The following is a 14,807-nucleotide window of genomic DNA, read 5'->3' on the forward strand; positions in this document are numbered from 1 at the left end:
TTTGTTCACCATATTGATCATAATCAAGAGGCTTCATCCGTCATTGCATGACTTTGGTTGGATAAATTGGACAAATCAGCCACTTTGTTCGGAGAGGGATCAGCCACGACTCTGCCCATGTTTCCTGATCATTCATACAACAAAGCACAACCTTAAGAAAAAGCAGATAAGGAGTGGTGCGCTGTTAAAAATGCAAAGCTGTTGCTGTCAAAAAGATGTTCTGTGGAAGCCTGTGGAATAAACTGTGATTAAGAAGAGATAAACTGTTAAAAAACAAAGAGGCTCTCTGACAAGTTTTGACCTTGGAGATCATCTCCTTGCTCCCCTGTTTTAATTTCATTCACTCTTATTTATCATCAGCAGATATTAGCAGCTTTCTGCATGAAATTATCCAGACTTAAAATGCTGCAGTACATGAAAATATGTGATAAGTGTCATAGCCCAGTTAAACCATGTCCACCCACAAATCAACATTTTGCTCCGAGGTAAACAGTTATCGCTGGTCCTTCTGATACTCATATCTAATAGTAAGAATAATTGTGTTTTCAAACACAATTGTATGACCAATCGGGAAAGCGAGAATAGCTCAAATCGTTTTTCTTCCTCTTCTATTTCAATCAGGAAGAACATCCGCTCGGCGCTCTCTTTTAGTAATATCAATTTGTCTATTTATAACCACTCCAAAGCAGAGAGCGAGGCCGTAGGGGAGGCACGCTCCTATAGGCCAGCGGGGCCTCAGGTGTTATTTCACAGTCTGCAGATATAATCACTTGACTATCTCATGGCACACATCTCCATTTCCTACCACCTAAAGCCTTTTCAAATAACCACCTGACGAGTTAAGGTGTTCTGCTCTTCAGTGTTCTCACAAAATCAAGGGCACAATTGCTTTTTTCTTCCCTACATCTCTTTCTGTCTTTTGCCCTCAGATCACCCCGATCCTCCTTTGTCGTTTCGCCAAGTCAGCGTCACCCATGACTCGGTCACTCTGGAGTGGATCCCCGGCTTCAACGGCGGTTTGCAGCAAAGATTTCGTGTAAGGTGAGATGTCAAGAAGGTATGTCGGTTCAGGCATGACAGGCTTTTAATAATAAAAGAACTGTACTTGACAGTGAGATTTGGTCGACAGATACCGTTGGGATAAGTCAGCCAGTTTCCTCTACATGGACGTCTTTCCTCCCAGAGCAACAACCTTCACTGTCACTGGCCTGCAGCCTGTCACCACCTACAACTTCTCTGTCAATGCCCTCAATGCAATTGGAGAGAGTGGATATGCTGACAACAATGCAGTACTGACCATCACCACCAAGGGTCAGTTTGGAGTAACCCCAGCTTGACACTGAAAGGACTCTACTGCACAACCATCTGATAATCTATTACATGTTGTGTTGTGATGTGATGTGTGACATGTAAGTTTCAGTTATTTCTTTCTTTTCAGAGAGGCCAGAAGTGGAAGAAGTCCTGACAGATGACGACTCAGTCTCACAGAGTGAGTCTTTTATCCCAACTCCCTGAAAAAAAGCTTTTAAGGGCAGTTGGAAATTGCTGTTTGCACAGCAGCTAGCTTCATTTGGCTAAATCATGTTAATGTATGCACCTCCAAGGCTGTTAATGTTTGCTCTACGAGAGTAGTGGTTGTCATGGCGCCCACCCATACTTTTTCCCCTCTGCTAGTCTTTAATCAATAAAGACAATTGAGAGAGTAGTTGGGTCTGTCCCAGTCAGTCTTTATCTCCCCAAATTTCCATATCACTCCCTCTTTAACTTTCATTGTTATGCATTGAGCTAATGCTTCTAATGTTTTGTGAACTAGGTGCAAGTGGACTGCCGGCCTATTTGACAGTGGTGTTCACAGTGGTGTTTGGAGTCCTGCTGGTGTTTAATTCCCTGGGTTGCTACTTTGGATTGAGGTGGAAAAAGAAGCGAGGCCAGACAGGTAACCATAATGATCTTTTCATCTCTGGATGTGAAAGCGTCTCCTCCGTCGCTTTTTGGCATTATAATGTCCCGATTCCTCACCAGAACTCTAAAGAGATTATTCCCAAACCATGATGCAATTGTCAGCTCAGCCTCTCACTCTCTTCTCATCTCACCATGTCCCTCTTTCTATTCGTCTATCCTGTCTCCTCTCCTTCTGCTTATTCTCTAAGCCTCTACCTCCTGCCACATTCATCCTTCAAAGCTGTCACTTCTGTGCTGCGTCCATATCTTTTATCTCATTTGCTAGCGTTATGTCCTCTCTCGATCTCTCCTTCTGTCTCTTCCTATTTGTTCTTCACTCTAACTGTCAGGTCCTCCCCTCTCCATCTTTTATTTTTCACTCCTCACCTTCTTCTGCCCTCTGGTTTTTACATAGATTTTTTGCCACTGACGTGTCTTTCACTCACTCTCTCGCTCTCTGGCTCTTCTATTGCTCTGATCAATTTTGGTGCTTATGAGATGATGCTCTTCTCTTCAAGTTCTAATTTCCTAACACTAAGCCTCTTTCCTCCTGTTTGTGTTTCCCCTGCAGGGGGTAGAGGAGGCAGTGTGTTGGATGGAAAGAAGAGTGAAGAGGAGGGGTAAGTTAAGGCCCTGCAGTAGAAGTAATAAAGAGACACACATCCAATCCACTCTAAGAAGTCTGAGGCCTGATCCATTGGCTGACCCAGCTACTAAAACAGCCAGGCAGGCAAAACAACAAGCCTCTGTCAATATCCATTCATATTGGTATCATCAAACTTGCACCACAAACCTGCAATAAATGTGTGCACGCACTACATGATACACTGTTATTAAGAGCTTAATGTGTGCAGTAAAAAAGGTGCTATGTGTGCGGAGGGTTTTGCATCTCTGGTAGTTCATTGTTGTTGGGAAATGAATCCAGAAAGTAAAGGTAGATGACAGAATCTGATTTCTTCATGCAGGTCCAGTCAGTCAACTGTAAGCAACTCCAATAGGTATGAGAGCAGAGAAAAGATCAACGCCGCAGCCCAGCGCACCCTCCTCATCGACTCTGGGTCTGAAACAGACAGCAATGTCTACGAGAGCTATGCAGCGGTGAGAACGGCAAAGAGAGGAGGGAGAAAGGGAGGAGCGGGATGAGAGAAAGAGAAAAGGGCAGATGAGAGAATATGCAGAGAGTAAACAGATGAGGGGAGGAAAGAGGTTAGGCAGGGGGTGATGGTATCTGGCAGAGGAGGAAGTGGAGAATTCAGCCATAACAAGGGAAATGGATAGATAAACTAATGAAACCTTTAGCTGTGCATAGAGATGGAACACAGATCAATACCTCACAATTAGCATTCAAAATGCACATCGATCTCCGAGAAATTATCATTTTGTACTTTAAAAAGGCCAACAAGGATTTGAACCTTGAAGAAAACTGTTGAGCGAGGTAGAAGAAAACAGATAGCTTTGTGCTGTCAGGATGGGGTATAATGAAACCTCAAATCCCCACTGAGGCAGGCTTTATCTTTCTCCTAATTTAATACAGGACGTACCTGTAAGGGTCGGTTAAGCCAAAAAAAATAAAAATAAAATAAAAACATATTTTCCTATCTCCCTGTAGTGATATCTGGCCGTAAGTGCAGATAGTTTTGGTTTTATTTGCCCAAATTTTGAGACACTTGTCCGTGAGATTTCTGCCCAGACCCCATCACAATGGAGGGGGTCCTCACAGTTTTGGAAACGGGACGTCTCATTCTGTAAATCACCATTAGTCTGGATGGTCCACTTCAGTGTGTCAGCCATTTTCGTAGGGACTATATCGTCTTCGGTAGTTCCAATTAAAACCGTTCACAGCAAGTCTGTCCACCTCTGTTGTACTGGAGAGGAGGCAGACATCCACCACTGAAATGTCAGAGATGAATATACAGTGTAAGGCCCTGGCTATAGGTATGAAGATGTTAAAAAACAACCTTAGTTTTACAAAATATCTTTGTCAAAACTAGAACTAGAGCTAAAAACAACTCAATACGCTCATCAGCGTTTCTGCAGTCTCTGTTTATCGCAAAGGTAGTAAAGTGTACAGCCTAACAAACACGTACTGGAGATCTCATCACTGTTGATTCTACACATGTGTAAAGAGAACTGGATACAGCATTGGAGGAGGAGCCCTGTTCATTACTATGAAAGTTGTTCAAGGGAGTATTAAGCCAAAGAGTTCAGCTGGCACGTATGAAATTACAGGGATGATTACCACTGAACAGGCGCACTAGACTTCCGCTGGCCGAGACAGCTACTTACAGTTTAGCATTCTGCTAATTTGAGATGCGTTTAAAATGATTCAGTTATGTGGCTCTTCTAGACTTTCCAAATGTTATCAACTGAATGGATCAGATTCTGATAGGAAAAAGGGGTCGTTCTGCAGGGCTTTGTGGTGCTAAGAAAAATTCTGATGTACAGACATACTTTTTTTACCATGTATGTCTATTGGAAAAAGTCTTTTTTAAAGGTTTGCAGCACAGGACACAAAGCTATAACATGAGTATAAATGTATCAAGTCGGCCTAAATCCATTGTAGTTTGGGACAGTTAAACATTTTTGTGGGGGAGTAAAAAGTCGTTTTTCATGGCCTTTCAAAACAAATCTAGTGCTGGAAAATAATTAAAATCTGTTTTTATTTTTCTTATTTAGGCTGTAAATCTTATTAATTCACAGAGCATCAACAGAGAGGCCGAGGGAGGGAGGGAGGGAGGGAGGGAGGGAGAGATACTTTGTCTGCATTATACGTCTTGTGTATGAAATATCTGTGTTGTCGCTGCATTTACACATCTGTCGCCTGCATCCAGGCGCTGTCTCACTGTCACAAATTAGACTTCAGCTACCAAGTAGAACGGCAACGCGCTGTGATCCACCTCAAACACAAACTAGCAGCGCGGCGTTGAATTGCATGTGTGCTACTGTGGTAATTTCACTCATCTCACACTGATTTAGCATAGCGGGTGCAACATATAGACGGATCACACTGTAGACTAATTAACAGACAGATTAAACAAAATAGCATCACTGTGTCTCTCTCAGTGTTGCTAGAGAACTTGTGAGTGAGTGAGTGAGTGAGTGAGTGAGTGAGTGAGTGGGGTGGAGCCCTACTCTGGACATGCAAACGTTTACCTTTCACTCCCTGTTAACAACAGTCACACTCTCTAAAATGTCCCACCATCTGCTGGTTCGACCGGGGCTGATCCAAAACCATGGTGGTGGAGTTTTAACCACGGACGCTGATTTGGATCAGATGATATTGTGTGCAGCAGACACCTCCGTTCGTCTGTGAAGCGCATAAAAATTTGCACCTCTGGAGGCATTCTCAAAAATATCTGTTTTAGTGACCCTAAACGGAAAGGATGTGGACGAGAGGCCAAAAAATAAATTATCCATTTATGAAAATATCTGTGTACATGTAGACAGGTAAAAGCAATGCAAATAAAACCACGTCTAACAGCGTGGTTTAATTTTTCTAGGGGCCAGTGAGAAAATACTTTAGGTCGATGAACCCTCCCCGCTGTCCCCTTTGTACTGATTTAGCAAATATGGCTTTGTCATTTACCCAAAGTCACTTGAGGTCAAAGCTAATCTGATGTGATCTCTTCTGTTTCACTAATTTCAGGAAAGTTCCCATTATTATTACCCTACCGGTGACTACACGCTGCCTTTCAGCCCACTCCCTGAGGAAACGCGAAGGCCTGGTGAGACACAAATAAACCTCAGAGTAAACAAGGCAACAATAAACACCTCATATTCAAAATACAATGAGGTCCGAGCAGAACAGGAGCCAAATCTGTCTTGTTTGAACTTTCTGCAGACAGCCCGGGCCAACTGGAGTACTTTCTGATTTATTTTAATGTTTGCCACTAGCATTATTCATGTTTTGCGAATCTATTTCCATGTGCTCTTCAAGATGTCACCCACCTCCCCGTGGACTCTCACAGCCATCTGTATGAAGATGTAAGAGACGGGGGACTGTACCAGGACATCCTGGCTTCCCGAACTCTTCCTTCCCCTGCGTCCTTGTTTGACCACAGATTGCCACATCAAAGGCGTGAGTGGAGATCACCGACCTCCCCCCAGGTCTGTAAACAAAACCCCAGCCTGTGATGAGAGCTCTTATTTGATACATTTGTTATCAAAATTCGGCTGAAAAATAAATTATCTATAAAGCTACTGATGTGCTGTAGCTTTATCACATAGTATATGATGGTAACTGAGATGCAATCTGTCTCTCTGCAGGGTGCTGAGAGAGTGGGGGAGTTCATGGATCTACGACAACCGCAGAGAGATTCAGAGCTTCCCTTTGAACTGCGAGGCGAATTAGTTTAGAATAAGAAGGTCAGAGCAAACACATACGCTACGGCACGGCTTGTGACTCAACAGTTGTCATTTAGTACTGTTGAGTAGCAGCTATTGAGTACAGTGTCTTTTTTTTAATTCTTTTCGAATGGTATTTCACAAGTCACCTTGAATGTACCCATCAAAAGATTAGAATGTAGCTGGAGTGCTGAAATGTCATTCAGTATTTCAATACAATTTTTTCTGTGTATATTGTTAACAGTGAGTGTTGTCCCACAGCCGGGTATGGCAAACTCAAGAGGCTGAACAGAAGTGAGCACGATGATTTGAGAAATATCTGAAAGCCAAGCCATGCAATCAAGAATTTCAAAATGCTTTTTACATCCACCTGCTTATTTTCTTCCCCCTCTGTGATCCTACACCTCCCTTGACCTCTCTTTGTTCTTTCACCTTTACCCTCTTCCTTGGAGCCAAGTCACGGTCACTACTCACAGTCCCCCCCTCCTCCTTTGGCCTGCAGGTAGACATGAATCAGTCAGTTAGAGACAAAAATGGACTGACAACACTGTGGTTAGCGCTGGGGCAGAAGCAGCACAGACTCACAGTGCCTCTGAAGCAGACAGCATCCTATTTGACCCATATGATGTCAACATTTTAAACATGTATCCAGACAGGAACCTGACGACAGTGACCTGTCCCTCCCCTCTACGACACAAAGAGTTTCACAGTTAGTCTGTGGGAATCCCTACAATAGGATAGTACTGAGTGGTATTTAGCATGGTTATGTCTTCAGGACGCAAAGCCATATCTGGGGCCAGACTCTAATCCTGTTTTCTCTGGGATTGGGGTTCAGCTCACAGCATCAGCGAGAGAGAGAAACCGTGCAGGGAATTTGTTTCACCGAGAGTGGACAGTCAAAGACAGATAGAGTCAGGAAGAGAGGCTAAGCTGCTGCTGTGGCTACTGCTACACACTCTTTTCTTCCAGTGGGTTTCATTACTGTTTAAATTATAGTTGAAAGAAAAACAGTAATTCTAATCTTTATTTATAGAACACTTTTCGAAGCCAAAGTTGCTTCCCACAAGACAGCAAATTAACAATAACATCCAATATAAAATCTAATAAAAATGGATTAGATTTTATAACAAGATTAAACCAGTTCTAACATTATAGAGATAAAAATACAATTTAAGTGACATAAAAAAAGACAAAGAGCTGCAGCCATGCTAGCAGCTCTGGGAAGCTGCACTTTACCACACTAGTGGTTTGAGCTAACTGCTGAGATCAGCATGCTAACATGCTCACAGTGACAATGCTAATATGCAGATGTTCAGCAGGTGTAATGCAGGCCCCCAGGACGTGCACTAGGCTTTGAAGCCAATTTTCGTAGTGACCAAACCGGGTAACTCTTGGGTCCGTCACATGATGCCACTGGGCCCTGAAAGACTTTTCCCCATAGACTTATATTGTGAAGGGGACGTCTGTAAATCAGTGAATACATTTCTTAGAGCGTCACAACCCCTGCAAAATTACTATCAAAATTTGATCCATTCAATGTGATAAAATTTGGAAAGTCTACAAAAGCCGCACAATTAAATGATTTTATTCCCATTCAAGTTAGCAGATCACTAAACAGGAAGTAGCTGACTCCACCAGTAGAAGTCTCTAGTGCTCCTGGCCTATGGGCAGTAATGGGTGGTAATGTTACGCGCCAGCTGAACATTTTGGCTTTATGCACCACTGAGCAACTGTCATAGGAATCAAGGGGGTCCAGTTCCCAACTCTGTATCCAGTTTTCTTTATACATCCATGATATAAAGTGTGTCAAATTCACCATCTCAGTTTAACTTGATAAGAAGCTAACTTTTCCTAATAAGCACTAAAGTACAGCTGAGGTTAATAGGAACGTCATTAGTTTTGCAATCTTCAGAGACCAGAGTTTTGGGCAAACTGAAATTTTGGCCTTATATTGCCAGGCGAAAAGTCAGGGGATCACCAAAGTTGGTGGGATTCATCTTTTTTTCATATTATATTTGATTTTCATCTCAAAAACAACAATACATATACAAACAGACTAACAAACATACTCAACCCACATACAAAAAAAACAAAAATAAAGACAAATGCCTCAAAAAATTCATAAATAAAAATAAAAAAGCCAGACTTGGCGGAAATAAATACAATGTTAAGCCTATTACATAAACAGAACGGCAAAATGGCCAAGATAATAGATGGTAAAGTAAGGCGCCTAAGTACTGGGTCCCAAACACTCTCAAATTTATCATACAAACTCAGTTTGTTGTATCGAAGTCTCTCAAGGTGAATCCCCAAGACTACTTCCCTAAGCCATCTACAGAAATAGGGAGCACTGGTAGCCTTCCATTCCTTAAGAATAATCCCTTGCTACTAACAGGCCAACCATCAGGAACCTCTGTACAGTATGTGGCAGAGCAAGAGAAGCTTCAGAACAACCAAACAGGGCAATTAACGGGTCAAGTTCAATGTGAATGTCATGAATTTTACAATACCTAGAGAAGATATCTTGCCAAAAAGGAACAATCTTAGGACAAAACCAGAATGTATAACCGAGAGTACCTTATGTAAAGTTGGTGGGATTAATCTTTACAGGAACATGAATGTTTGGACAAACTTTAGTGGCAATTCATGAGAAGTTCTTGAAATATTTCAGTCTAGACCAAAGAGGTGCCACTGCCATCCATAGAGCCATGCTGTTAGCATGGGTTAAAAAATCTAAATTAAAATAAGGACAAAAGCCTGTTTTAAGAAAAGATCTGAAAAAATGTTACAGACTTAGCTGTCCTCATTTCTTCAGGCAAGTCATCCTGGAGCCTCAATTCCTTGAATATATGTATATCTGACCAATATTTATTGACGATATAAGTGCGTACATGCGTTTCCATCTATCTGTTTTGGGGCACATTTTTAATTTGCGCATAAATTACTGAGTGGAATCACCAAAAAAATCTCAAAATATCACAAAGTTTTTATGCTTGGAGAGGTGGAGAAAATGGTGTATTGATACAAGCTAAATGTAATGGAAACTGAATCAGGGAATATATGATGACGTACAGTCATGACGTACCCCGTCATTGTATAGGCCACTGCAAACACTGTGTCATCACTGGATGGCTTTTATTCACAACGCACTGTTACAAGAACTCTTCTAAGAGAATGGAGCTGTAATGTCCACTGTTCAAAACTCTATTTTCATTGTTCAGTGTGCTCTCCGTTATTATACATTGATTGTTTTCCTTTGTTTGAGGTTTTACTAGCGTTCTCCAGTGGTGTGATGTCACCTGACCTGAGAATTAGCGCCACCCCTTGCTTATCTTGATGAACCAGCTCCCAATATTTGCACATAAATTCGCATTTTCTTTTGACGATTTTCTGAAAACTGGGTTAAAATTCCTGCTACATTTGGTTGAAAACCCAACTATTGTCACGCCATCCTGAGAACCAATGAAACACACGCAAAAAATAGATGGTGTCTTCCTGGATTACAATAACAGGGTTGCTATGTATATTTATGTAACTTCATCTTTGAACGTTCACTGTGCAGAGATCAGAAACTTCCTCAAAGTTTCCACGGCTCTTTTAGGTTCCCGCTGCCTTGTAAAATACACAAATAGTGACTGGGCTCTTATTATATCTGTACACGGAGCCGTTATGCATGCATCCTGTTTCTGCTTCCAACTTCTGCTTTTCCCCCAAGCACTATTCGTCACATCAGTCTCATGAGTACACAGATGCACACACGAAACACAGAAACACAGTGCAGGCAAATCTTGATTTATTCTTCCTTAACAGAAATGTCCACTTTTCTTTTTTGATAAAGATGATGTGGTGTGCTTCATGACTTTTTCTGTAGCTGGCCCAAGCTTCACACAACATTACTCTTTTTAGTGTTATCACTGTAGAGTGCAGTGGAGATGTTTACTGAGAGAAGTGATAGTTAAATTCTGGCGAGGCTGCTGTCGTCCACACATTTGTACAAACCTACAACATTCTGTTTCCTCAATGGGGCCTGACTGCCTGGAGATAAATCTCAATGTTTCAGAGAGCTGCGTTCCCTCAATTAGGCTCACTATTCTCCATCATGAGCTGTCAAGGTATGTTTGTCTCATTACTGAACAATTGTTTAAGTTCCTGTCAAGATGACTGCTGTGTTCATACCAAAGCCTGTTCATGATGCATCATTTCGGCTCAGGCAGGAGCGGTAATCTGCTAAACTGAAGGCTTGACAGCTCAATACTGTACGTCAACTTCTATTTTTCCTCATTTGCCTTGTGAACGTTTTGATATGATGTGTTCAGAAGAATCTCTTGGGAGCTCCAACATTCAGGCTGCACGAGTGCACAATTAAAGTCAAAAGAGAAACAAATAAGAGACTTTAATTACCTCAGCTCTGGCAGTGTTTCCGCGTCCTTTTTACCCCTCTCCTGAATGTTTTTGTGGAAAACAAACAGGAGATTGAATAATACTCCTTTATCACTTTAACAGGTTGTGCTACCAGTGGGGAGCTAACTCAAATTTAACTCAGATTTCCGCAAACCCTGTCATTGCTCTCATTATTCAGATTTTTCAATTTGAACTAAATAGAAATCAAATCAAAAGCAACCACAGGTTTTACAAATTAGAACATGATTTTACTGGCAGTTATTATGACTCACTTTGTGGCTCTGCTCTCCTGTTGTCAGTAATGAGGATGTAATTTGCCCTCCAATGTGGATGAAAGAATACAACTGAATAAATATAACAGTGGTCCATGAAAGATAACCAGGAAGTGAAAATAATTGATTGATAATCTTGATAAAGGAAGATCTGAAAGCATATTGAAACTGAAATAGCATCTTTAATTATAGATGAGTTTGATGACTGGCCGCAGTGTGTACACCGTACCAGGAAGATGAGACAAAATAAAGCTATACCACAGAAAAGCAGACGTGCTTATAGAGCCCAGAGAGATCGCATATAAAACAACATGAAGCTGAGTTTTTCCATTGTTAAAACACTGCATGCTTACAGTCACCATTTGTCTCTATTTGAAATAGTGTAGGCTCCATTAAACAAAATTCACATCCAGACGAGCATTACTCTCCTGGTATTTTTCCCCAAAGGTATACAGTATATTCAACAAAAGAAAAATATCTTTCTTTTTCAAATCTCATTTAAACCTGGGTGTATTTGTTTTTTATATGTAAGCACATTTAAATCCACACATCCCCCCTGTATCTCACTCATTTAAATGCACACGTACTCCCACCCAAATACCGGGATAAACAGATGACAAAAGGACAAAAAAGAGAAAAACATTATGTTATTATTAATTCAGAGTCTAATAGGACATACTGTACAAAAACATTTTATGAATGTTTACATTTTAGCATTAATAATTCACCTCATATACTGCGATCGGTACTTACATAGACAGGTCACTGCTTTTGAAGGACCCCATTTTATGTACCCATGTCTAAAATGTATTTTGAAATATTTATCTGCACATACTGTATATGTGAACCTGTATAATATAATAAATAAATAAATTGTATTTAATGGGAAATTTAGAAAGCAAACTATATAGTGTGATCATGCAGGTAAACAAAATGTCCAGCAAGACTAATAAAAAGAATGAAAAAAAAAAAAGGAACTAGTTATTAAGGAAGTGTTGCATTGAAGCGACTACAAGGAAATGCCATTTGTGTTGATTTTGGCGGCCCCTGTGGACAAAAGTGGTACTGTTTCCTTGAATGAAGACTGCACTTCCCATGAGCGCCACCACCTGTCTTAGGGTGCTTTCACACCTGCCCTGTTTGGTTCGGTTTCAAGGTGTCAGGTGTGAACACAGCAATCACACTCGAGTGTGTAGCAAAACAACTGGACCGAGACCTTCTTGAAGAGGTGGTCTCAGTCCGGTTACAAACAAACTCTTGTGTGGTTCTTCTGTGGTGAGAACATGTTCTGACCTTGAGCTGGACCAACTGCAGCCGCATTGCGCATTGTTTGGGTTAATCATGAGCATGTTACAGTCCTGGAGGGTTATTAATGTACGCCTCCTCTTGTACTGCCTTAATATGCACATTCAGCACATCCAGTGCATCAAAACGTTGTTTTCTAGTTGGAGCCGTGCCTCGTTTTCAAACTGTATGGTTTGACTAAAATGAACAATGACAGCAATATAGTCCACGATGACCAGTGCTAACATCAACCTGCGTAGTTGTCCCTCCATTGTGACATTAGAAAGTGTTGCATTTATCTTGCAAGTGTACTCTTCTTCAATGTTTTGTTTACTTCCTGGAATTTTCCCGCATGGAAATTTTGACCAATCAAAGGCAGCTTTCGCTGTAGGTGTTTGATCTCGTCCGCTTGTAAATGCTGCTGTGAGAACACAAACCAACTGTAGGCAATTATCCAACTCTGATTCAGACCAAGGCAAATTATCTCCAGGTCTGAAAGCACCCTTACAGATCTTGATCTGGCTTGTGCTAAGGTTTGTTTTGGAAGACAGACGCAACTTATTATCGCTGCCTGGTGTAAGCCTGGAGAGGATCATACTTTTGGAAATGTGTGTGAGTGTGTATCTGTCTGTCCACATAATCTCACAAACTACTGGACCAATCAGCCTAATATTTTGTGTGTAGATTCGTGACTGTATGCTTAGGGACCTTTTTGTAGTTGCAGTGATTCACAATTGTTGCAAATCTATTTTATTGACTGTTTTATATATCAGAACTGACTGCTGACTCCTCAATGCTGTTCATCGGCTGGTAGGAGCCACAAGTTTTATGGAAATCAGCTCCACTGAAAACAAAAAGCCTTGCTCAGTCTGTTGCAGACCACACTTTGGCCTTTATTGTGATGACTGAAATACTGACATCTATAAAATAGTTTGGTCTCATTTCGAAATGGTACCTACAGATTAATTCCATTTCTGATATGTTGTGATTCACCAAAATTAGGCACAATACAAGATTGAAAAAAAGCCATGTTTTGTTCTCTTTGCTGTTATCTTGACTGTAAGGACGTCAGGAGGAACAATGCACCTGGGCACAGCTGCGCTGCATGTATTTCTTAGAGTGGCGGTGATTGGCTCTGGCGGCCGCCTGGCAGCAGTCTGCACTCTACAGTGTGCACTTTTTGATTGTTTATTCTGTATGTTCTGTATGTCTTCAAAATATTTTATTTTGAAAATTAATTAAAAAAAAACACTTTTCTAGTTGTTAATGCTGTTTTTCCTTTTGAAACACAGCTGTTTGCAGGATGTGTAGCAATGTGGTAGTGTATCCATCTGCGGCTATATAAGATTAAAAACTATAATATGAAGATGTTGAAACAAAGTACTTTGCGTAAACCTAGGTTACATGTAAGCCTACAGTGACCAGATTTGGTTGCTCTGTGAAAGTAATTTTGTTTCCATTCCATTCTCGAAGGAAGTTTAAAAATTGGTTTAAAATTCTTTCAGATCCTACAGTTCTCTCCAGATGTTAAATGATCGACCAAGGTTGACTTGTTGTTTCAGCCAGCTCCCTTTTTAGCTTTTGTTTGTTTGTTTGTTTGTTTGTTTGTTTGTTTCAGTGTTTGCAGTCAATTCGTGTCTTTTTCTCTCAATAAAAATCTCCTGCTGGGGCGACCTGTAGCTCCCTTGTTGGTGAAGATTCTCAGTCATCCAAGTCATGGTTATCTTAAGTGCTATATCGTAGGCAACTGGAACTTGCTTGAGTTTCCTGAAGATGTTTCACCTCTCATCCAAGAACTGAAGAAGCTTCTTGGATGAAAGAAACTCAAGTCCAGTTGCCCAGTTGAGTTTAATTCCAACCTGTGGCCCTCTGCTGCAAATCAACTACCCCTTTCTCTCACACCTTACCTGTCACCCTCTAGCTGTGCTATAATAACAGCAATTAAAAAACTAAAAAATAATCTTAAAATAACAATCTCCTGTTTCCTTTAAACTAGTGTGAAACACTACCAGGGAAGATGTTAACATAGGCTTTTGCAGTCGGTGTGATGTAAATCGTTTTGTCTGATTTCACAAGGAATCAGACCCCAGGAAAGATATTAAGAATAACCATATAGAAATCCAATCTTCTTGCCGAATGTTTGCTTATGTAGGTCATATAGAGGCAGCAGTATTAAAGTGAGACTGAAAGTGAGACTTGAAAACTCCTTGTAGCTGCTTCATCAGATTGATGTTCTCCTTATCATATTTGTGTACAAGCTGATTGTTATTGGTTACCAATGACTTGCCAGGATACATCTTATTATATACTTAGATGGAAACATAAAATGGGCAAGTCCACTGTTTGTTTCTATTTTGAAAACATGAGAAAAATATTGTACTGAGGAGGATGGGTCACAATGCAAACTGCATCAAGGAGAGTGTTGAGAGTTTCTTTAGAGAAACCACAGCAATGTGACAGAGCACAAGCTGAGCCAAAAGAGTCCTGGGTACTCTGGACAAAGACTGTCCTTTGCTAGTGTGGATGAATTGCAGGCTTTGTCTGCTGTAACAGTCTAGGTTTGTG

At 41.0% G+C, this 14,807-nt stretch overlaps 1 protein-coding gene across 1 annotated transcript in view; it reads left to right on the forward strand.

The window, feature by feature from the left end:
• Positions 1–14,807, forward strand: part of nphs1 (NPHS1 adhesion molecule, nephrin) — a 57,587-nt gene that overhangs the window by 41,913 nt on the left and 867 nt on the right. The window contains exons 22-30 of the mRNA XM_050045707.1: positions 930–1,041; positions 1,130–1,311; positions 1,439–1,489; positions 1,814–1,936; positions 2,513–2,561; positions 2,907–3,039; positions 5,588–5,666; positions 5,879–6,048; positions 6,208–6,306. Of these exons, the coding sequence (XP_049901664.1) occupies positions 930–1,041; positions 1,130–1,311; positions 1,439–1,489; positions 1,814–1,936; positions 2,513–2,561; positions 2,907–3,039; positions 5,588–5,666; positions 5,879–6,048; positions 6,208–6,297 (989 nt within the window). The 3' untranslated portion in view covers positions 6,298–6,306. The remainder of the gene's footprint in view (positions 1–929; positions 1,042–1,129; positions 1,312–1,438; positions 1,490–1,813; positions 1,937–2,512; positions 2,562–2,906; positions 3,040–5,587; positions 5,667–5,878; positions 6,049–6,207; positions 6,307–14,807) is intronic.

Source organism: Epinephelus moara, chromosome 6, assembly GCF_006386435.1.
Source record: "Epinephelus moara isolate mb chromosome 6, YSFRI_EMoa_1.0, whole genome shotgun sequence".
In the NCBI taxonomy this organism is placed as follows: domain Eukaryota; kingdom Metazoa; phylum Chordata; class Actinopteri; order Perciformes; family Serranidae; genus Epinephelus; species Epinephelus moara.